General features: G+C 40.3%; 1 protein-coding gene across 1 annotated transcript in view; it reads left to right on the forward strand.

Moving 5' to 3' along the window:
• LOC106873699 (ras-related protein Rab-21) overlaps window positions 1–23373 on the forward strand; it is a 59670-nt gene extending 36297 nt beyond the window's left edge. The window contains exons 2-6 of the mRNA XM_014921172.3: window positions 4262–4321; window positions 14102–14209; window positions 15721–15839; window positions 20397–20485; window positions 22461–23373. Of these exons, the coding sequence (XP_014776658.1) occupies window positions 4262–4321; window positions 14102–14209; window positions 15721–15839; window positions 20397–20485; window positions 22461–22576 (492 nt within the window). The 3' untranslated portion in view covers window positions 22577–23373. The remainder of the gene's footprint in view (window positions 1–4261; window positions 4322–14101; window positions 14210–15720; window positions 15840–20396; window positions 20486–22460) is intronic.
• The last annotated feature ends 1653 nt before the right edge of the window (window positions 23374–25026 follow it).

Raw genomic sequence — 25026 nt, forward strand, 5'->3', positions numbered from 1 at the left:
TTGGAGCCTCGTGGAGATTTAGGTGTTTTCGCTCAATAAACACAACACCCAGTCTGAGAATTGAAACTGCAATCCTATAACCACGAGACTGCTGCCTTAACCACTGGGCCATTGCACCTCCACGATATATATATATATATATATATATATATATATATATATATTTATTGAGATTCGGTTGACAATAAAAGGCTAATAAATTAAAAGGGAACCACAATCCTTTACAAGCTAGGACCCTAACAAACTTCATACAGTTCTTAGAAGTGTAGTATATTCTGAGTCACATTAGTTGCAACATGGACTTTCTCCCTCTTCTTGCTCTATTAAAGAATTTGAGTAAAATTATATTAATGTATCCAACTGATTAAAAAATTTTATTTATTTATGCAGCTGAGGATAGCCCTGCATTTAAATTGATGTAATGATTGCATTGTTCAGTTAAATGGAGCTGCTTAAAATGATCGTACTGCATCACCTCTTGATATCCTGTTGCCTATTTTGATATATATATATATATATTCTCGATTGGCATTTTTCAGACAACGGGTATCCAGCTGTAAAAACCTTGGCAAAACTGACCCTGCCTGTGCTTGTGCCACATAAATGTGCGTTGATTACAGATTAGCATATTTTGGCTCTTATTTCTAGCAATGTGGGTGTTTCCTAACACCCTAGTCACATCTAGTGACACTTATAATTCTCTTTTTCAATGAATCATTGCAAACTACTGTTTATATTAATTTAAAAATATATATATATATATATATATATATATATATTAGACGAAAACAGATAACAAAGCCAAGGCTGTGATGAGTTTTCAGGACATTTATAAGGAAAGAGATATAGTCTTACAGCTGTTTCTGGGATATTATGGATATCCCTTCATCAGAGACGATGTGAGAGAGGTAAATGTTTGAGTTCGAAATAAGGAAATTATTATGGAAAAAGAGGAGATAGGGAAAATAGAGGGAAATAAGAGAAGGAAAGTAGAAATAAAAATATAAAGATATTGTAGTTGCAGTTCCATTATTCGAGTAAAGTGGTGTTGTATAGAAGTGGTAAAAAGTTTCCTGTGCATGGTATGTAAGTTCCGATACAATATATATATAATGTATCCAACTGATTAAAAAAATTTATTTATTTGTGCAGCTGAGGATAGCGCTGCATTTAAATTGATGTAATGATTGCATTGTTCAGTTAAATGGAGCTGCTTAAAATGATCGTACTGCATCACCTCTTGGCGTTAGGAAGGGCATCCAGCTGTAGAAACTCTGCCAAATTTAGTTTGGAGCCTGGTGTTGATGATATATATATATATATATATAATCTTCATTTAAAAATGTATTAAATGTGTTTACCGGTTTTTAATTATTAACCTCTGCTTCATTATGTTTTAAAATTTGCTTTATTGTGTAACAGACTTCTGTGACTGGTACATGAATCTAAGTTGCCACAGTCCATGTTGGACTTGTCACCCAACTTACGTTATCATTCTCACCCCTACACATACACCCACTCCAGACTGAAAAGCCAGATAAGGCCTTCAGGTCTGCTCAGTCGTGGCTAACTAATAAACAGAATACAAGCAAGAAATGAGTTGGTAGAACCTGCTTCAGTTAAAGGATTTGGGGAAACGGAGGCAGGTGATTTATAAAAACGTTGTTGTAGATTAAATGATGGAGCATGGTGCCGAGTACAGGAAGTCTTGATGGTTATGATGGGGAAAGTATAATTTTGGTAAATGTGAAGCTGTACTGAAGATTTTGAGAGAGTGAAAGAAGAAAAAAGCCCAAAAGAACTTGTTTGATAGTTGACTGTGAATTAAATTACACATAAAAGTGTCAATTTTCTAGTAGATAATACTTCAACTAAATCAAGCACGAGAAATTTGATAAAATGCAGTTGTGTATGTGTATACTTGTGCATGGGTTTTGTGCTTGAGCATACAAGGGATATATATATATATATATATATAATATATAAAAGGATAAAGAGAGCAATGGTAAAGTTGGAAATATATTTTATGGATAGTCTTACAGCTGTTTCTGGGAAGATCCAGTACTTCCCTTCATCGGAGACAGAAATAGTAAAGGAATCGATTATTATATCCATAGGCGGAGAGTTTTAGTATGAAGTGATAGTGAGTGTGATGTGCTGAAATTTATATCTGCACATGCTAATACACGACTTATAATCCCCAATCCTGTTCATACGACGACTGGGGCAAAACTAGTCGGTATACAGCACTTACTCGGTATTACCTGTATACTCTTGGGTTTGGTTAAATCCAATACCCTCCTCAACCTTATATATATATATACATATGGTGCGATGAATAAATTGTCATCTAAATTACGCAAAAATGAAAATAATACTGGCATCTCATTTTAAGATATATTTATCAAAATTACATAAAAATATCTTGAAATACTAAAGAGTAAATTTATTCAATAAAATCGCCATTGGCCTCAACGACGGCCTCCAGGCAACTTTGGAATCTCCTTGTTTAAGTTGGTGAATGCTGCCATAATCCTTGCCTTCAGTTCATCTTTGGTGTGTCACAAGGAGTTAAAAAGTTTTGTTGGTCCCTCATTCAACTGTGCCCCATGCATAATGACAAAGGGGGTTGCAGTCTGGGGAGTAATTGGCCAGATGTTAGGGGTGGTGTGATTGCAGAAATTGTCTGACAGCCATGACTGGGTTCTCCTGCTTCTGTGGCCTGGTGCAGAGTCCTGTTGCCAGACATAGGGTCCTCTAGCAGCCACCTTCTTGACCCAAGGCAGCACTACCTCCAGGCACTTGATGTAGGCCTCCATTCTGAGGCCATGTTGGAAGATGAATGGAGGCATAACGTCGCCATCACCAGTGATCACTCCAAACACCATGATGTTGACTGGATATTTGATTTTTATCATTCTTGGGGCATGTTCTCAGCTTCTACTGTCCTCAGATTGACACCTAAACATTGTGAAATGTTTGTATTGGAACTTCTGGTACGAATGCCAAACCATACAGCATGTCATTTCCAAATTTCTGGCAGAGTGAACTGCATCATAGTGCTGTTTTTCTTACAGACAGTGCCCAACTGCCCCTACTACACTGTGTAGTCAATAAAATCAAAAACAAACAATGCACATGCGCAAATTAAAAATATAAAATGACAACAATTTACCCGTCGCACCCTGTATATATATATCTATCTATCTCTCTCTCTCTTTCTCTCTCTCTCTCTCTCTCTCTCTCTCTCTCTCTATCTCTCTCTCTAATATATCTGACCTCCGTCTCTGTTCCTGTACTTCTCTCCTCTTCCTTTCCCTCTTTTCTAATCCATTTCCAGCTTTATTATTCCGATGCTCTCCATCCTTCCTCTGCTGCCACTCATCACCTCCCACTTCCTGAAATGTTTCTTTTACCTCCTTTACCCTTAATATTGATACATTAACCATTGATCGCATCTCCATCCTTGTACATGATTCACTACATTAACCTCTGACCCCCATCTATGCATACATGTCACTCTCCTCTGAACGGCGTAATATTTTTACATTACACCACATGTGAGATAAGGGTCACAAAGGTAGCATTAGATACCCATGTCCCACCAGAGGGTTGTGTGGTTCATGTCACATCCTAGATATCACACAACACACCCATGGCTAATTAAAAATTTTGGGGTTTTTTTTTCTATTGAAAGATATCGAAATCTTTTCAAAAAGAACTATTTTGGTTTCCATGGCAAGTAAAATATTTTTCATTCCATTCTGTTTCTATTGGAAAATCTACCAATTTTTTTTCAAAATGAATTATTTTGGTTTCATTGACAAATAAAATTTTGTCAATATTCAGTCTTTTATTTTACCTCCATTACAAGATGAAATCAGAAGAAAGACGAAAGAAATCTATAAAAAATTGTTTCTCTTAGTGTAACAAAAGGACAAATCAAAGCAATCGGAGCATTCCAGCTCTCAGGAAGCCCTTAGGAAAGAGATTAAAAAAACAACCTGCTGGTGGGTCATGCAGGACTCGCTGACAGACCACCATGCCCCACTGGCAGGACATGTGGGAGTCAACGTGTTCAACAAACAAGAATTTCATCTCCATCTACTTTTAAGATTTAATGTTTTATACATGTTCAAACTTGTGTGACAGCCATTGTGTTAATAGAAATATATATATGCCAGATCTACAACGATTTGTTTAGTTCCAGTTGAAACTAAATAATCTCTTTTTTTTTTCCTTTTCTCTTTTTATTTATTAGGCCTCTTGTCTAAATAAAAAAATCAACATTGGTGGCAAACGAGTGAATTTATCTCTTTGGGTAAGTTTTGATACATTTTATTTGGCCACCATTAAAGTGATTCCTCTTTATATTGTTTGTATTTTATTTGTAATTAACACAATTAACCCAATCAGTTGAGTTGTTGAATGAGGAGGATAAGTGCAACCTCTCTGAGGAAGGAGTCCCATGAGGTGGGGTTGGCTGCTGTAGCAAGTGTTGCTAGACATTCTCCACAGCAACACCATCACAGCCATGTCCACAGGATGAAGCTGAACACTCCATTTGTTCTGGGGGTGTACATCCTACCCCCAGCTTCTGCTGCTTAATCCCCGCACTCCACCCAGTTTTTCTTTTTCTTTGTTTTCTTACAATTAAATTAAGTATACCTGGCATTTTACCACCATCTATTATGTTCTCTCTTTCTCTCTCTCTCTCCACCTTCGGCTGAGTAAACCTTGTACCTCTTCTACAGCAAGACACTTGTTTCTCTCTTACTATAACCTTTCATCATCTGACACAAGATTCCCTCCTCCAATGCCCCTCCCCTCTCAAAAGATTTTTTTGTCTTGCTAATTACTTGGTGACCCTGTCAGTGCAGGGGCCACTTAAAAAGCATCCAGTCCACACTGTAAAGTGGTTGGCATTTGGAAGGGCATCCAGCTGTAAAAACCTTGCCAAAACTGACCTCACCTGTGCTTGTGTCATATGAAAAGCACTAAGTCCACTCTGCCGAGTGGTTGGTGTTAGGAAGAGCATCCAGCTGCAAAAATCCTGCTGCCAAAACAGTCTCAGAAGTCTGGTGCAGGCTTCTGCTTGGCCAGCTCCTGTCGATCACTCTTACCCATTCCAGCATGGAAGGCACACGTTAAACGATAATGAGGATGATGATGATGATGATTCAAAATGAAAATTTTCAAACTATGTGGTGGACCGAGATATGCTTTGCTGCATACCATTTGGGAATCACTTCGTTAATGACTGCTACTCACATGAACTATTGTATTTAGATGTTGAATTGTTTTTAAAAAAACTAATTACTATTTGGGGAGGGTGGGGGGTCCTATGAATCTTTTTTCTTTGTTGTTGAGTATGATTTCAATTAACTTTTTAATTGCAAATTCTTCTACATCTAAGTGATGTTATATTGTTTGTATGACTTCATGACACCAGAGTGTAATGTGTTGTTGTGAAGTCATTCATGACTTGCTGCTGGTTTGATCTTTTTTGTGTTTTTTTTTTAAATATGGCTTTGTTGGTAAAAGGGACAGGGATGTGGCTTTAACAAGTCTGCCCCCTCCCAAGATTGATGTGGTTTGTACTCAGCTTGAGCACCTGTGAGTTAATGGTTGTAGGTTGTAAGAAGAACAAGGAATTCCAGAAAGTTGTTGATTTTCCTGTGAAAGAACCATTAGACACAGTGGAGATTTCTATGGAGGAAATCATAGGCATGGCCAATGCCAGTGTCCTGCAACTGACCCATTAAGAGCACCCCTTCAACCATTGGGCAATATGCTGTGCTTGTGAAGACCTGTCGAACCGAGTGAAATCATAGTTGTGGCCGATGCCAGTGCCATCTGACTGGCACCTAAAATACACTGTTTAAGTGTTGGGCCTCATGGAGGCAGTGACAGGTGACCGAGACCTTTGGTGATATACCATGCTTGTGTTGAGCTGTGAAGCCAAGTGAGACCGTAGTCGTGGCTGATGCTGGTGTCAGGTCAATGGCATGTAAAAAATAACACCCACTACACTCTGAGTGGGTATGAAACTAGCCTCTTCAGAGGAGCAAACACCGTTGAAGCCTTCTCGCTTATGCTTTGGGAAAAGCATGATCATCATGGCTTCAAATACTCCTTTGCAAAAATTTGGCTTATCATACACTCATTGTTTCAGTAAAACCAGAGATGCTATCTGACCCTCTCTCCAACACTCCACCTATCCCATTCTCACATCCTCATCACCCTACTAGCTCTCTTGAGATGCATGCATGTTCCTCATTCTATTCCTCACGTCCCTGTTTGGTGCCCAACATCCACATTGTGTACTCTCTCATCATTTATTGCCGGTCACCAGGCCCTCACCCTCACCCCCTCTGTAATGCTGGTGCTACTATAAGATGCACCCAGTTAAGTGTTGGGATCAAGAGGCCCGTTTAGCCTGGTCAAAAGCATAACAACCTTTCTAGTAATGGTGCTACAAGAAAAAAGAAAAAAACAACACCAGTGGTCAGTGTTAGGAATGGTCATCCAGTTATAGGCAAATATCAGAGATGTAACTCTCTGATGCAGCAAGTAGAGCAGTGACCTGTCTACTTCCATTGCCAGCATGGCAAGTGAAACCGAAACAGTGGTTGAGGAGAGGGCAGAGAGGCAAGGTGTCAGAGTTTCTCTGCAGAAAGTGGAGACGGACAGATTGCAGAGTTCTTCTCTGTGAATTAGTATTTGGAAGATAAGTGGTGATGTATTGTGTAATTAAAGTTAAATGAAATAAATAAATAAATAAAGTCTGTCAAGCAGGTGGCCTTCAAATGCTCTACATATGTAATGACCTAATATATTATTCTGCCATATATATATATATATATTCTGCTATATATACATATTTCTAGAGAAGTGAACTTTACCTGCAACTCCAGTGACCTACTACAGCTTCTCAAGCATGATTGAGATGAAATAATTAGATAAAGTTGAAAAGGCATTTTAAAATTTAAAAGACAGCTAATTTTTTTTATTAATAACAGAATATATTGTATTTCTATGTTAAGCAGAAACATAGAAATTATTCAGAAGAGTGTTTAAAAGCTGTCTTGACTCTCTCTGTGACTCACATCAAGTAATGATTCAGCTGACATTTCTTAACCTAATTTCAAATTAGCAATCGTCATTGTTGTCCTTATTTTTATCTTTCTCGTTCTGGGCTGCAAACTATAATTAATTTCAGTATTTTAGATGTGAAGGCATTTGATGATTTACTATTTGTTATTAATTCATAGATTCTTAGCCACCCCCACCATGACCCCCACCCCACCCCTGGTGGCAGTGGGGGTTGTTTACTAATTGCTTGGTTAAGCTCAGTCGATAAAAGCTTTTCATCTTACTACTGGACACATCATCATCCTCATCATCATCCTCATCATCATCATCCTCATCATCATCCTCATCATCATCCTCATCATCATCCTCATCATCATCCTCATCATCATCCTCATCATTATCATCGTTTAATTGCCCCATATTTCTGTTGAAAAAATACTACGTTTTTAAATTACTATTTTTGAATCTCACAAGATACACACACGCACACACACACACACATACACACACACACACACACACACATACACACGCACACACACACACACACGCACACACATACGCGTGCACAATGGACTTCTTCTCGTTTCATTATTATTTAACACCAGTTTTCCATAGTGGCATGGGCTGGAGGTTTGACAGGAGCTGATAAGGCCAGGGCCCACACCAAGTCCCAGTTGTCTGCTCTGGCATGGTTTCTACAGCTGGATGCCCTTCTTAATGCCAACCTCTTTACAGATTGTACTGGATGCTTTTTACGTGGCACCATCCCCTATCTATCAGATCCACTCACAAGGTTTCTGGTTAGCCTAGGGCTGTAGTAGAAAACAGTTGCCCAAGGTTCCATGCAGTGGGACTGAACATGAAACCATGTGTTTGGAAAACCTGTTTCCTAACCACACAGCCATGCCAACACCTCTCTCTCTCTTCGGGTGAAGTCATGGTCCATTTGTGTCTAACAGTGTAGACTCTGTTCAATGTAGCCAGGTAACCATGTGATGGTGTTATTAAAACTCTCTTCTAATTATGTTGAAAGAGCTTATTACAAATGATTGATATTTGCAAGCTACAAGCCTCTACTCATTGCAAATGTGGTTTTATTGTGTTTTTTTTATCATCATTATTATTATCATTATTATTATTATTATTCTTATTATTATTATTATTATTATTATTACTGTCATTGTTATTATCATTATCATCATCATTATTATTATTGTTATTATTCAGTTTATTTCAGTTGCTTTGCTGACAATAGACTTCCTCTGCTATTTCATGCTTGAATGATTAGCAGTCAGAAGTTTATGTAAAATTCTAATCCTTGCCACAGAAATCGAACGTTTTAAAAACAAACAGGGTGGAAAATACAAACACAACCAAAACTTTGCCTGAACCGGAATCGTAGAGAGTTGAGTGATGTTTTTGTTACTCCTCTACACAACCTGTTCATTATTCATTATTGATCCTGTTTGATTGAGGAGTGACTGTGTGGTAAGAAGCTTGCTTACCAACCACATGGTTCCGGGTTCAGTCCCACTACGTGGCACCTTGGGTAAGTGTCTTCTACCATAGCGCTTCAGGCTGACCAAAGCCTTGTGAGTGGATTTGGTAGACGGAAACTGAAAGAAGCCCGTCGTATATATATGTATATATATATATATATGTATGTATGTGTGTGTATATATATATATATATATATATATATATATATATAGGGCCTGGTGCAGCCTCCTGGCTTCCCAGACCCCAGTCGAAATGTCCAACCCATGCCAGCATGGAAAACGGACGTTAAATGATGATGATGGTGATGATGATATATATATATATCACATGGTTCTGGGTTGAGTCCCAATGCATGGCACCTTGGGCGAGTGCCTTCTACTATAGCCTCGGGCCAACCAAAGCCATGTGAGTGGATTTGGTAGATGGAAACTGAAAGAAGACTGTCATATATATATATATATATATATATATATATATATTTATATATATGTGTGTGTGCATGTGTTTATGTGTCTGTGCTTGTTCCCCCCCTACCCACCCCCCATCGCATATATAATGGGCTTCTTTCAGTTTCCATTTACCAAATCTACTGACAAGGCTTTGGTTGGCCTGAGGTTATAGTATAAGGCATTTGACCATGGTGCCATGCAGTGGGACTGAATCCGGAACCATGTGGTTACAAAACAAGCTTCTTACTACACAGCCATAACTAATTGTAGATCTACTTGATTACATTGGTCAGGTGTAGGTTGAACAGGTGAATAACTCGAATCATTAATAGCTTGGGGAAATCCGATTCAGAATCTAAAGAGCTGGAACCAGGTACAGCTAGGAATCTCGCCTGATTTTCTTACTCATGCCCATAAAAAATATGAAAGGTAAAGTTTACCTCAGCAGGATTTGAACTCAGACAGAAAACAGCCAGAACAAATTCTACAAGCTATTTTATCCAGCATTCAAAATAACAATCTACCAATCGGTTGTTTATTTTCACAAGTTAAACTAAAACATTCGCACATTGTTAATAAAGACAGTTTAAATTTGTAAGCGCAGATGGGACATTGTGTGAATGACTTTTGTTAAGAGTGACTCTCATGGCTTCTTATCTTAACTGATTGGAAGTGTTATCATGTACATTGTTTTGTCTTGGCATAAAAGATGGGCTACAACAAATATTCTTCTCCATACCACAGATTTGTTTGTCAGTTGTTTGACCTTAACCAGGTGAACATGTCTTTTTGTGGCTGAAGATATGTGCATCTCTGATTACAAGGCATAGTGGGGGAGTTTTATAGCCATGTGCTGAGAGGAATTCTCTGAGGTTTGAATAATTCACCTGGTGTTTTATTCATCATCCTTAAACAGTCCTTATTCAGGGATCTTTTGAGCAGGATGGGCTACTCAACCTGAAGAAAATTCTAACTGGGCCCCACCTGCAAGGTCATACGCTGTTTATCTTGATATGAGGTCACCCTGTCGTACACCAGGGATCACAGTAAGTGACACCTGGTGTACCCTTATCAGACGAGTAGTCATGATGGGTAGATTGGGCTTTGGATATTTCACTTTGATGGTGTTTGCTGGTCTTTCTCTGAATAATAATGATAATAATAATAATAGGTTTCTTCTTAAAGCGCTAGGCCAGCACTTTTGAGAGGAAAGGCCAGTTAGTTACATCAATCCTCCTACTTGAAAAGTACTTTATTTTATCAACCTCGAAAGAATAAAATGCAAACACAACTTTGGCAGAATTTTGAACCCAGAGCTGGAAGAAATGTCGCTAAACATTTTGTCTGACTCTCTAACAATTCAGCCAGCTTGCACACATCATCATCATCATCATCGTTTAATGTCTGCTTTTCATGCTGGCATGGGTTGGACGGTTTGACTGAGGACTGGAAAGTCAGAAGGCTGTACCAGGCTCCAATCTGATCTGGCAAGCTTTCTACAGCTGGATGCCCTTCCTAATGCCAACCACTCCGAGAGTGTAGTGGGTGCTTTTTATGTGCTACTGGCATGGGGGCCAGTCAGGCAGCACTGGCAATGACCCCATAATAATAATAATAATAATAATAATTTCAAATTTTAGCTCAAGACCTGCAATTTTAGGAGCAAGAGTTAGTATTGGTAAAAGATATGCTTCTCTCTCTGGTAGACTGTATGATGCCAGTCTACAAACTACAATGGTGAAACATGGGCTTTGAATGCAGATAAAGTCTATGCTCTTCTTCTGGAACTTTGCATTGTTATGTGAAAGAGGAGATTTGGGTGCTATTTCTAGCAGGTTGAAAAAACAAGTCAGTAAATTACTATTTTAAATGTGGTTTGTTAACTTGGCTGAAAAAGCAAGCTGTGTGTGAACTGAGAAAAGCTGCCAAGCACTGCAAACATCAGTTGGTGTGAACAGAAGAGGATGTTGCGAATAGATAAGACCTGCTGAATTAAAAGTGCAAGGAGCTGTTGGCAGTGGAAGGTGGTGGTGGTGGTGGAGGTGTAAGGAAGTGTCGAGAAGAAGTGGAATCATGGTTTCCATAGGATGTGAATATAGATCCACATCTGTTGTGTTTGTAGCCAAATAACCATGCTGCCGCTGCACCGAAATGTCTGTGACTGACTGAACTGGTGAGGAATCAAAGTGAGAAGGGGAGAGCCATTATCGTAATAGACTGATAAAGATGGTGGTGATGGCAGCTTATGCTCTAACCAGAGGACATAGGTTCAATTCAGCTGGATTATTTACTTTCACACACACACACACACACACACACACACACACACACACACACACACACACACACACACACACACACACACACACACACACAGTGATAAGCTGCTAAGATTAGCTTCACAGGGCTGCCAAAATACCACCACTAACTTGTTCTTATATTCTTTTATTTTTTTTAAAATTCTTTTCTTTGTTTCAGTCATTTGACTGTGGCCATGCTGGAGCACCGCCTTTAGTTGAGCAAATCGACCCCAGGACTTATTCTTTGTAAGCCTAGTACTTATTCTGTTGGTCTCTCTTGCCGAACCACTATGTGACGGGCGGGACATTAACACACCCCCATCGGTTGTCAAGCGATGGTGGTGGTGGGGAAACACAGACACACACACATATATATACACGACGGGCTTCTTTCAGTTTCCGTTTACCAAATCCACTCACAAGGCTTTGGTCAGCCCGAGGCTATGGTAGAAGACACTTGCCCATGTGGTTGGCAAGCAAGCTACTTAACAGATCAGCAATAAAATACCATTTCATATTTGTTCGTCGAATATGCTACAGCTTATCAGAATAAGTGGCCAAAAGCACATGAACAGTACATAGAAAAATGCTCAGGAAATGAACTGGGAATGATTCGTTGGAAAAAAGAAAAAAGGTGGGGGGGGGGGACATTGGGTACCTTGTTGGCGAATTTCAGGAAGCCTTGAGATTTTAATGTGTGTTGTGTCTTGGGGTGAGTAGTTTATTTCCATGCTTCAACGATTATAAGTGTGAAAAAAATGTTTCCAAACACCATGGGTGCTGTGTTGTTTTTTGATTTTGTAAGCTTGTCCATGAGTGTGAGACTTCTGGAATTCAAAACGGTGGCCAAGGTGGTTGTTGGGAAGATGGTGGATAATTTTGTTGATGTCTGCCAAGCCGATTGCCAGTGGTGAATGAATATTGCCAAAGGGACATGATTTGATGTTTAAAGGTTGCTTTGATCAATGTTAAATCTCTGATGAGGAAAATTATGGTATGGGTTAAGAATTTTCAGGTTTTACCATTAATAGCTTACATCCCATTCAGCACCCAACTGAGCAGCCCAAATCTTGGTATGACCACTTGTACAACAAACACATTGTGGACTGTCAAATTATTTGCATGGCGAAAGTTCCAACGACCGTATTTTCTTTGTTGTAGTGTTTTATTGCCTGGCTTCATGCTCCTTGTTACAGGTTCCACCATCATTCATAGGAAATATTTTCATCCATCCCTAAATACCCATAGTATTCTTCATTCAATATCAAAGATATCTTAGAAAATTACTATTTGCAAATCTCACAACGAGAGATATTCAGCAACAGTACTTTGGAGTAAAGATTATTTGCCAACATAACATGGCAGCCCCGGTTTAGGACAAATGTTGCTGTAATTTAGCCCCAGGAGACATCGACTCCAGTTGGCTATACGACACGATCTGTGTCCTTATATTTTCAAACAAGGGCATCTAGAACCCCCATTCTGTGCTGATGAAGGGAAATAACCCAGAAATCGCAGTACGCAGATATTGTTTTGAGCTGAGTGGGGGTGCTAGATTCCCTTGTTAGAAAATATAAGGACACAGATCATGTCATATAGCCCAGCTGGAGATGATATCTCCTGGAGCTAAATTATAGCAACATTCGTCCTAAACCAGGATTGCCATGTTATGTTGGCAAACAATCTTTACTATCAAAGATATAGTCATGTGTATATGGATGTGTGAGTGCATATGTGTAAATGATGTGGAAGATGATAACACACACATATACGAGGGGATACCCACAGCTAACCAAAAACATCCTCTATGCAACAAAACCATTGTAGTTCAGGCTTCTGCCGCTAGAATCCACTTGATGAGACCCTCAGGCATCAGTCTGCTGACTGGCAGCATCAGGTGAAGTCATACTGTCGTGTGGTGTGTCTTTGTTTTGCATTGCTTCTCCCTTATTCGTTGATTTTTTGCAATGGCTGAAATGAAGGAAGAGTTTGCTTCCATGAAATTCTGTTTTCTGTTGGGGAAAACAGCAGCCAAACAACATTTGTCATTCCTGAAACAGCCTCACAAGGCTGCTGTGCCATGAGCAAAGCACGAGTTTGCGAGTGGCTTCCACACTTTAGGAATGGTCATTTCACTTGTCTCTTGCAGACCAACCTCGTTCAGGGTGATCTTCGACCTCCCAAACAAATGAAAACATCTCGAAAATCCCTTAGCTGAACTTGGAGGCCCATCACTGAACAATTGATGAACTTGTTGATATGACCAATGACTCTATACTTCCTGGATAGTAGTTAGTCTGAAGATTCTTTCAAATTGAAACAACCCCACGAAGCTCCACCAAAACCTTAGCACAAATGTTGAACCATTTACCATTCAACTTCTGATGTAAAGATTTCAAGTTAATTCCAAATTTCTATAAGTAACATGTTGTATCATTGGCTAATTCTAAGTAGGATGGGAAAAGAACTTCTTTTGTTATTATTATTTTCTCAAGACATTCTCCATATATAATGTTGGAAATCAGTGGTTGTCCATGGAAGTGACACTTGACTCGGATCAATCGTTCTTGAAAATAACCAGAGATCAAAGGTGACTTAGCAGCTGTGACCACCCTGTCTGTATCCCCCTTCCACTCATGAATGGTACCTCTGTTTCCTACTGTTGTCTGCCTGAAGTTTAATATATTCTGTAGAAAGGTAGTGATTTCGCTCCATCTTCACTTTGTTAAGATGTTTTCTTTTGTTGTTTTCCAGGACACTGCTGGTCAAGAGAGATTCCATGCTCTAGGACCCATATATTACAGAGACAGCAATGGCGCTATATTGGTATACGATATCACTGACATAGACTCGTTCCAAAAGGTAAAAATGAAATCTTATATTTGTGTTAAAAGTAAGAATTGTTTGAAAAAAAAAACCATTATTCTAGTTATTTGTTCATCACTTAAATTATAATCATTTATAAAAGAGATCGCAGCCACGCATGTCTGGCCCTGTTAAGAATACCCCTGATGCGTCGAGCAATATGATATGCTTGAGAAGACCTGTTGGGTCAAGTAAAACCAATATTGTAGCTGTGGCCAGTGCCCCTTGACTGGCTCTGGTGCTGGTGGCAAGTAAAAAGCACCATCCAAACGTGGTTGATGCCAGGTCTGCCTGACTGGCTCTTGTGCCAGTGGCACGTAAAAAGCACCAACCGAATGTGATCAATGCCAGGTCCACCTGACTGGCTCCCATGCCAGTGGCACGTAAAAAGCACCCACTACATTCTTGGAGTGGTTGGCATTAGGAAGGGCATCCAGCTGTCGAAACTTTGCCAGATCAGATTGGAGCCTGGTGCAGCATTCTGGCTTGCCAGTCCTCAGTCAAACCGTCCAACCCATGCCAGCATGGAAAACGGACGTTAATCAATGATGAGGATGACATGAAATAGGTGCAGGTGTAGCTGTGAGGTAAGAAGTTTGGAAAATGAATGTTAAAAGATGATAATTTTTAGTTCTACTGCAGATTCCTCAATTAGAACACTTTAATTCTACAAAGCCACAGTTCATCTGAGTATTGAGTACAGGGATCAAACCTTGTGCTCGTGTGATTTGTCGTAGTCTGTTGTTCAATCCAGAAAGAAATTCCTCTACTTAAACATTCGACCATCTCAAACTCAGTCACAGCTTTATCAATCATCTTCCGCTGGTTTATAAAAAGCAATCTTTTCTGTGTATTTTTTAAAAATTCCCCTACTTCCGTAGGATGTAGCGAATGTTGGCAAGAATTTGTGGTTGAATAGAGATGATATTTCTAGCAGGCTGAGTGACTCTGGTGTTGACCATCTGGTTTTCGGTTCAGTCCCATTGCATGACACTTCAGGCAAATGTATTTTACTAACCCTGTCTTAACCAAAGACTTGTGAATGGATTTGGTGAACGGAAATTGAAAGAAGCCTGTTGCAATTTATGATATAGATTCGTTTGTCTGTGCATTCCCTTCACTTAGCATTATGTATTGGTTGTAAATGAGCATCACTGTCATACAATCGATGTTCGTTGTTTCTAATCTTCTACGAAAATCATTTCTGCTGATAGGGAAACCTTGCTTGGAAACAGGGAAGCGCGTCTGCCACAACAATTCTGTCTGCTCGATGCAAGCATGGAAATTGTACGTTAAAATGGTGGTGGTGGTCGTCGCCACTGCAACCTCCGTCTAGAATATTTTAATAATAATTTGTGAATTATTGGAACAAGAACATTATTTTTGTTCAATCAGGAGTTATTTCCCCTTAGTTGATTTTAAATGTAATTTATCTTCTTAATAACGAAAATGAAACCAGAATTCTTTTATATCTGATGTTTCCACTTTGTTTTTCTTTCCTGAATCAGGTTAAGAACTGGGTGAAAGAACTTCGCAAAATGCTAGGGAATGACATCTGTTTGTGTATTGCCGGTAATAAAATAGACTTAGACAAAGAACGGCATGTGTCCGTATCCGATGCAGAAAGGTAAGTTTACTAATAAAATATTTCGTCGTGAATTATTTGTGTGGAGTTAGACGTTTTGCAATATTTTGGTAACGTATTTGCTTTATTGGTCAAGTTACAACAAAAGCAGTCGAGCATTGCAAGCAGAGGCCATCGTGTGGCACCGTCTGAAGCCGTCTTTCAGCCAGTTCTTTGCTCCCACACTGATACCAGTTCTTGTCCTTTGAGGGGAAGAATTCCTTCTACTTCTTCTTGGTTGCTGAAGCATTGTGAGTGCCACAAGTGAGCCATGGATTGGAGCAAGTGATAATCCGAAGGAGATTCCTTTCCGCATAAAAGCAGTGGTTAAGCAAGTGCCAGCTTCCAGAACTTGTCGTCAAGCATGGATGTTTCTTACACAAGGTGATGCTCTGCATCTCGTGGAATTATGAGGGCAAAATTCAAAAGTTCATTCGAAACGGTTAAATCATCGATGCCAACTTGTATTCCAAACATCTACAGCAGATGAAGGCCATTGTTTGGCAAAAATCTGCAGCAAGACAACACAAGACCTCATACCGCTTGAAAGACCCGGAATAAACTCCAGAAACTTGAGGAGATCAAACTGATGCCACACCCAGCATATAATCTGGCCCCTAGCTCCCTCGGATTATTACTTATATATATATAATAATGAAATTATTGTATACAGTGCTCAGGTGCACTACAACGTGTCAAAAGTGCACATAAAGTATATGCAGTATTGTACAGATGTCTGAAAAGTGAACAGTGTATGAGTCAGATCCATGCTTGCGTGTGTATGGAGGGGGAGAAAATCAGGTGTAGTGTTGGCGAATCTCAGGAAGCATGGAAGTTTTGAAGGATGCAGTGCTCCAACAACTAACAACTGATGCTGGCAGTTTGTTCCATTCTTCAGCAGTTTGTTCCATTCTTAGCGTGAAAAAGTGTTTCCGAAAGTCATGGGAGCTGTGCTGTTTTCTGACTTTGTAAACATGTCCACAGGTGTTAGACAGGTGGAGTCTGAAAAGGTGCTCAGAGTTATTGTTAGTAAGATGGTTAATAATTTGTTCCAATCCATGGTTCACCTCCTCTGCTCATGATGCTTCATCCACTAAGAAGAGGTAGAAGTTTCAGTGAAGGAATTCTTCACCTTGAAGAACAAGAACTGGTGTCGGTGTGGAATCAAAGAACTGGCAGAAAGGCGGCTTCAGACGGTGCCACACGATGGCCTCTGCTTTGAATTCTAGGCTGCTTTTTGTTGTAATTTGATGAATAAAGCAAATAAGTTACCAAAATATTGCAAAACTTCTGACTCAACTCGATATTTTGAGGATTTCCCTCTTAGTTGTCCCTTTATTTACAATATGTTCAATAATACAGTTCTGTACTTCAGCGACAAGGAATTTATTTACATTCATCATCATCATCATCATCATCGTTTAACGTCCGCTTTCCATGCTAGCATGGGTTGGACGATTTGACTGAGGACTGGTGAAACCGGATGGCAACACCAGGCTCCAGTCTGATTTGGCAGAGTTTCTACAGCTGGATGCCCTTCCTAACGCCAACCACTCAGAGAGTGTAGTGGGTGCTTTTACGTGTCACCCGCACGAAAACGGCCACGCTCGAAATGGTGTCTTTTATGTGCCACCCGCACAAGCCAGTCCAGGGGCACTGGCAACGATCTCGCTCGAAAATCCTACAGGAGCCAGTCAGGCGGTACTGGCAACGGCCACGCTCAAAATGGTGCATCTCATGTGCCACCCGCACAAGAACCAGTCCAGGGGCACTGGCAACGATCTTACTTGGCTTGCCGGGTCTTCTCACGCACAGCCCATTTCCAAAGGTCTCGGTCCGTAGTCATCGCCTCGGTGAGGCCCAATGTACGAAGGTCTTGCCTCACCACCTCAGCCCAGGTCTTCCTGGGCCTACCTCTTCCACGGGTTCCCTCAACTGTTAGGGTGTGGCACTTTTTCACGCAGCTATCCTCCTCCATTCTCACCACATGTCCATACCAGCGCAATCGTCTCTCTTGCACGCCACAACTGATGCTTCTAATGTTCAGCTTTTCTCTCAAGATACTTACACTCTGACGGGTATTCACATTGACATTACACATCCAACGGAGCATACTGGCTTCATTCCTTGCGAGCTTACGTATGTCCTCAGCAGTTACAGCCCATGTTTCACTGCCATGTAGCATGGTTGTTCGTACGCATGCGTCATACAGTCTGCCTTTTACTCTGAGTGAGAGTCCCTTTGTCGCCAGCAGGGGTAAGAGCTCTCTAAACTTTGCCCAGGCTATTCTTATTCTAGCAGCTACACTTTCAGCGCACCCACCCCCACTACTAACTTGGTCGCCCAGATAGCGGAAGCTATCGACTACCTCTAGTTTTTCACCCTGGAATGAGATAGAAGTTGTTTCCTGTTTGTTTGCAGTCTTTATTGCACCTGAACATCTGCCACAAACAAAAACTAACTTGCTAGTTAACCTGCCTTTGATGTTGCTGCACCTCTTATGTGTCCATAGCTTGCACCGGGTACATCTTATAGAGTTACTACCTACTCCTTTTCTACATACTGAGCAGGGCCATCTACCTGAAGGGGTTTGTGTTTTATCTACCTTCCTACTTATTAGGATTTTGGTTTTAGCTAGGTTGACTCTAAGGCCCTTCAATTCTAGACCTTGCTTCCACACCTGAAACTTCTCCTCTAGTTCTGATAGTGACTCCGCAATTAGGGCAAGGTCATCAGCATAGAGGAGCTCCCAGGGGCAACCTGTCTTGAACTCCTCTGTGATTGCCTGGAGGACTATGGTAAATAATAGGGGGCTGAGGACGGAACCTTGGTGGACCCCTACCTCTACCCGGAATTCATTGCTGTACTCATTTCCAACCCTCACCTTACTGGCCGCATCTCTGTACATGGCTCGCACAGCTCTCACTAGCCATTCTTCTATCCCAAGTTTCCTCATTGACCACCAGATAAGGGATCGGGGGACCCTGTCAAAGGCTTTCTCCATGTCAACGAAAGCCAGGTACAGAGGTTTATCCTTGGCTAGGTATTTCTCTTGCAACTGTCTCACTAGAAATAAGGCATCAGTAGTGCTTTTACCTGGCACGAACCCAAACTGCATCTCATCTAAATTGATTCGCTCCCTAATTAGTTGGGCTATGACCCTCTCTGTAACTTTCATAACCTGATCTAACAGCTTGATGCCTCTGTAATTATTTGTATCTAAAGCGTCCCCTTTACCTTTGTAGCAGTTGACTATGATGCTGCTACACCAGTCATAGGGTATGACTCCTTCGTGTATCACCTGGTTCGTAATACGGGTGACTAGGCTATAGCCAACACTGCCAGATATTTTGAGCATCTCTGCAGTGATTCCTGATGGGCCGGGGGCTTTCCCGGTCTTCATACTCTTAATTGCTTTATCTACCCTGGTACTATCAACTCGGATAGCTGGTCCCTCTATTGGGTCGACATAAGGCAGGCTCTCTTTCTCCCATTCATTCTCTTTATTAAGCAATCTATCGTAGTGGCATCTCCAGACCTCTTTCTTTGCATCCTCATTTAATGCAAGCGTACCATCATCCATGCGAACACATTTCTCTCCTACAACATCACTATTCTCTCTCCTACACTGTCTTGCAACCCGAAATACCTCGAGTCTTTGGTCCTCACGGCGCAGAACATTGGCAAATCTTTCCTTATCTGCTTCCCCTCTGGCTAAATAAACCTGTCGCCTAGCCTCCCTTCTGGCACATTGGTACAATTCCCTGCTACCACCGTTCTTCCAGTCCTTCCAAGCTTGTTTCTTTTGTCTAATAGCCCTGTCTACCTCCTTGTTCCACCACCACGTTACTCTGGGTTGGGAGGGGACCTTACACCACCCACAAATCTTTATTTACATTATTTACATTTGATGGATATTTGTCCTCATCTTATTTGTTGTTAACACAACATTTCAGCTGATATACCCTCCAGCCTTCATCAGGTGTCTTGGGGAAATTTAGAACCTGGGTTCTCATTCCTAAGGTATTTTTCGATGTTGTTATTATTATTATTCAGGTCACTGCCTGGAATCGAACTCGGAATCTTGGGGTTAGTAGCCCACACTCTTAACCACTATGCCACATGAATAATAATAATAATAATAATAATAATAATAATAGTGTCTAAAAATACCTTAGGAATGAGAACCCAGGTTTTAAATTTCCCCAAGACACCTGATGAAGGCTGGAGGGTATATCAGCTGAAACATTGTGTCAACAACAAACAAGATGAGGACAAATATCCATCAAATGTAAATAATGTTCCATAATTGTTCTTTAGTCCCCAACTTAGACCTCATCAACCATGATTACCTGTGTCGATTTTTTTTTTTTTTTTTTTTTTTTTTTTTTTTTTTTTGCAGGGAGTCTGATTTTTGATGTGTATGGCTATATGAATTTAGGGAAAGGAAAACTAATGAAATGGCTTGCTTCTTTTTGTTCTTGTTGTTGTTGTTGTTAAAGTTGCTATGTCTTGCAAACGGTCTGGAATATTATTGTAAAATCTTCCTTCTTTTTCTAGTTATGCAGAGTCTGTGGGTGCCAAACATTTCCATACTTCTGCCAAGCTGAACAAAGGGACTGAAGACCTCTTTTTAGACCTCAGCAAATGTAGGTGACATGGTGTTCTCTTTTTCATCTCCCCTCGACACTTTTGTTTGTGTGTGTGTGTCTGTGTGTTGTTACATGTAAAATATAAAAAATAAATGTTTCCTTCTCGAGCCATGCCAGGCTGGTTTCCCGGTTTCAGTGGCGTATATATTCCCCTCCTGGATGGGACGCCAGTCCATCGCAGGATTAACTCACTTTTGCCAGCTGAGTGGACTGGAGCAACATGAAATGAAGTGTTTTGCTCAAGAACACAACGCATCACCTGACCCAGGAATCGAAACCACAATCTTACGATCAGGAGTCCAACACCCTAACCAATAATCCACACACCTCTAATGTGTGTTGCATGTCAATACATTATAATACACACATAGCACCAATCATCATCATCATCATCATCATCATCATCATCATCACATGTCCATTTTCCATGCTGAACAGGATCTGGCCAGCTTCCCAGGCTCCATATTTGACAAGGTAGAATGAGCCAGAGGACTGTCATGCCCCAAAGTCTGGTGTGGTTTCTATGACTAGATGCCCTTCTTAATGCCAAACTCTTCACAGGGTGGGCCGGGTGCCATTTACTTGGTACCAGCACAGATCTTTTTCTGTGGCACCTGCACATGTCCTTTTTACATGACACTGGCACAATGCATATATATATGTATCTACATAGATAGGCGTGGCCATGTGGTAAGAAGCTTCCTTCCTAATCACATGGTTTCGGTTTCAGTCCCACTGCACAGCACCTTTGACAAACGTTCTCTATCACATCCCTAGCTGACCAAAGTCTTGAGAATGGATTTAGCTGACAGAACCTGAAAGAATCCCTTCATATGTGCATATGAGTGTGTGTTTATGTACATGTGTGATGTGTGTGTATATGTATGTATATATATATATATATATTTGGAAATGGATGTGTGGCGTTCGATCATATAATAATATAAATAATGGTCAATGCAATGATCTCACGCTACACACCTCCCTTTCAAACACTGCTATCAACAGCAGAAGTGAACTAGAATGTTGAAACTTATTATGCATGCACAGCAGAGTTCAAGGTTAATCTGTGTGCTTTAGTGTTGTTACTCTGGCAACAGTCTGGATGCTTATTGATCAGACCACGTATAAAGATATTTTGTTTTGAACAAGCTTTACATAGCAATTGAAAGTTCTGGTGAATTCTATCTGCAGAGTAATTACACATCAAAACAGAAGACTGGAATAATTTAGTCTTTTTTTTTTTTGTTTGTTTGTTTGTGCCTTTGTCTTAACAGCCCGTGATGGTCGTAAGTTAGCATCACCATCATACAAATGCCTTTTGTGTAAACCTGCCTAGGTATGGGGAAATATTATTACCTTACTTGGAAACAGGTGAGCTTTGGCAGCAGGAACAAAATCCAGCCATAGAAAGCCTGCCTCAATATATTCTATCTGACCCATGCAAGCATTGGAAAGTGGACATTAAAGCAATGATGATGGTCAATGTCGTTATGTAACTTCATTATTGTTGTTGTTATCCTTTTTGCTTGTTTGTCATAAGATTGTGGCCATGCTGGGGCTCTGCCTCCAAGAGTTTTCAGTTGAATGAATTGACACCAATTCCTTTTTTTTTTTATAAGCCTGATACTTATTCTATCAATTTCTTTTGCCCAACTGCTAAGTCACAGGGACATAAACAAACCAACACTAGTTGTCAAGTGGTAGTGGGGGACAAACACAGACTCAAAGACACACACACACACACACGACAGGCTTCTTTCAGTTTCCGTCTATCAAATCGGCTCACAAGCCTTTGGTTGGCCCAAGGCAGAAGACGCTTATTTTCCCATGGTGCCATGCAATGGGACTGAACCTGGAACTGTGTGATTGGGAAGCAAACTTTTTACCACACACCCATGCCTGCACGTATTGTTTTTTTTTTTTATTTTAGAGCTATTATTTATTTGTTTGTTTTTGGTCTTTCATGCAGGTATGATTGAAAAAGCTGACAGTAATTGTCAAAACAAAAGAGGAACAAACAACAGGAAGACTGTAATGGTTGTCGAAGATGAGCCGGCAGAGCGGAAGTCTAGTGGCTGCTGTTAAATAAAAGAACAAAAAAAAAAATGGAAAAAGAAAGAAAAAGTGTATATCTGGAGGTGTGTCCTGAGTTATGTTGCTGCTACTGCTGTTGTCGTTCTTTCAGGACGGATGAAGAAATAAAAAAAAAAAGGAAAGAAAAATGGAAAGTCTTGCAAAGAGGAAGAAACACAGGAAAAAATAAAATAAAATATATAAATTAATTAATTAAAAAAAAAAAAGACACTTTTCTCCCAGATTAAATAACAATAATTATACTAATTAATTAATCTTGTTGATAGTGATGGTCTTTGAGACCAAGAAGACCTTCCGAACATGACCTTTTCATGGACTGTGTGATTTCTTCTTGGTTATATGGCATTAAAAGCTGCGGAACTTCTCTGTGGAAAATTCCCCCCACCCCCCACACTTAATGATGTCGGTAGCTCAGCATCAATGTTGTTGTTGTTGCTGGATCACCATGGAAACGCCATTCATTATATGCAAATTAATAATCCCTTTCTGAAGCCCGTTTATTATTATTATTAATAATTCCTCCCAATTTAAACACTAACACACATACATAATGACACATATATACACACACATGCATTAATACACACACGCACACACCTCTGAACATGTCCAACAACAACAACAGAGTTGAAATCAGAATGCAGCATCATCATCATCAACAACAATAACACCACATCAATCCAAACTTGTTAAAGCAGTTTGGAGATTTGCTAAAATTTAATTAGGAGTGTGTACTCCTTCAATCAGTGTTTATGTGATATGAATAATAAAAAAATATTTTCTATTTATCTTAAATTATCAATTTTTTTTACCATATTTCTTTACTTTTCGTATTTTGCAAATATATTGTGCCTCTTCTTTGTTACTCTTCAGTTTAAAAACCCAAATTCCGACCTCCTCCTTGATTTAGCTAGAAGTGGTTACCTCCCTTGCAATAACTGCCGCCAGGGTGCACCACCTGTTTGAATTCCTCTGGTTGTGAATTCCGATTACAGAAATCCCTCAACTATCGTGGGTGTTAGGTTCCAAAACCTCCCACAGAAATAATTAAAATCTAAGAAATATAAATACCTATCAACCACAGAAACCCCGCAATATACTCAGGAGTGTGTAATAGGTGAGTCACGCTATGGCGAGGGATTACTGTATATCCAGAGAAACTGATGGCGATATGTCGTCATCATCTTTTAACGTCCATTTTCTATGCTGGCATGGGTTGGACGGTTTGATAGGAGCTGCACCAGGCTCCATTGTCTGTTTTTTTGGCACGGTCTCTATGGCTGCGTGCCCTTCCTAATGACAACCAATTTACAGAGGGTACTGGGTGCTTTTTACGTGGCACCATCAAAAGTAATGTCTCTCTTAACACATAACAAAGGATAAACTATTATCAACAATGGGAAATATTCCTCCTGATATTTCTCCTCCTCAACCACACCCCCTACCCTTATCCATTGCTCACTGCATTCCCCTCTACCCACTCACTTTATGAAATGACCCACTTTCTTCCCTTTGGACCCTCTATTTACTGGTTCGCACATTAAAGTCATGAGTTCGATTCTCAGTGAGGCATTGTGTCCTTAAGCAAGACTCTTTATTTCTCGTTGCTCCAGTCCACTCAACTGGCAAAGCATGAGTTGTACACTTTACGTAGTTCTCAGCATGACACAGAATGTGACAAGGCTGGCCCTCATTTAATTACAGGTACAAGTGTTCAGCCAGTTACACATGAATCTCACAAGCCAGCTGTTCCATTTGCCAGATCCACTGGGACACTTGTCATCATAACCAACAGAGTGCCAGTCAGTTGTGACCTTGAGAATAAGCTCTGACACACCATCACCACAACAACTATCTTCTCTCCAGCTACTCCCCTCCCCCAACTCTATGTAATGTTGGGTAGCCATGTTATTTCCTCTGCAGCAAGACATCTGAGCCTGTCCTTAGCATACTTTTAGCCTCTCAACATTTGGCACAAAATCTACCTCCCCACCTCAAATACACCCACACACACCCACACAAACTTTCTCCCCTTTCGTCTTGCAAGTTACTTGGCAACCTCACTTGTGCTGATGTCATGAAAAGAAAGCGCTCAGATGAGGTCTTATTTCTTTATTGCCCACGAGAAACTAAACATAGAGGGGATAAACAAGGACAGACAAAGGGATTAAGTCAATTACATCAACCCCAGTGCATAACTGGTACTTAATTTATCGAACCCGAAAGGATGAAAGGCAAAGTCGACCTCAGCGGAATTTGAACTCAGAACATAAAGACAGGCGAAATACCAATAAGCATTTCGCCCGGCATGCTAACGGTTCTGCCAGCTCGCCGAGATCTGATCAGAAAGTAGCGAGACTGGTGCCATAGAAACAAAACTGCAGCATGTATCCATTTGATGTTTGATCTCCTTCAAAGTAGTCCCTTTCTGAAGCCACACA

The sequence above is a fragment of the Octopus bimaculoides genome, chromosome 2, assembly GCF_046866305.1.
Source record: "Octopus bimaculoides isolate indiv1 chromosome 2, ASM4686630v1, whole genome shotgun sequence".
In the NCBI taxonomy this organism is placed as follows: Eukaryota; Metazoa; Mollusca; class Cephalopoda; order Octopoda; family Octopodidae; genus Octopus; species Octopus bimaculoides.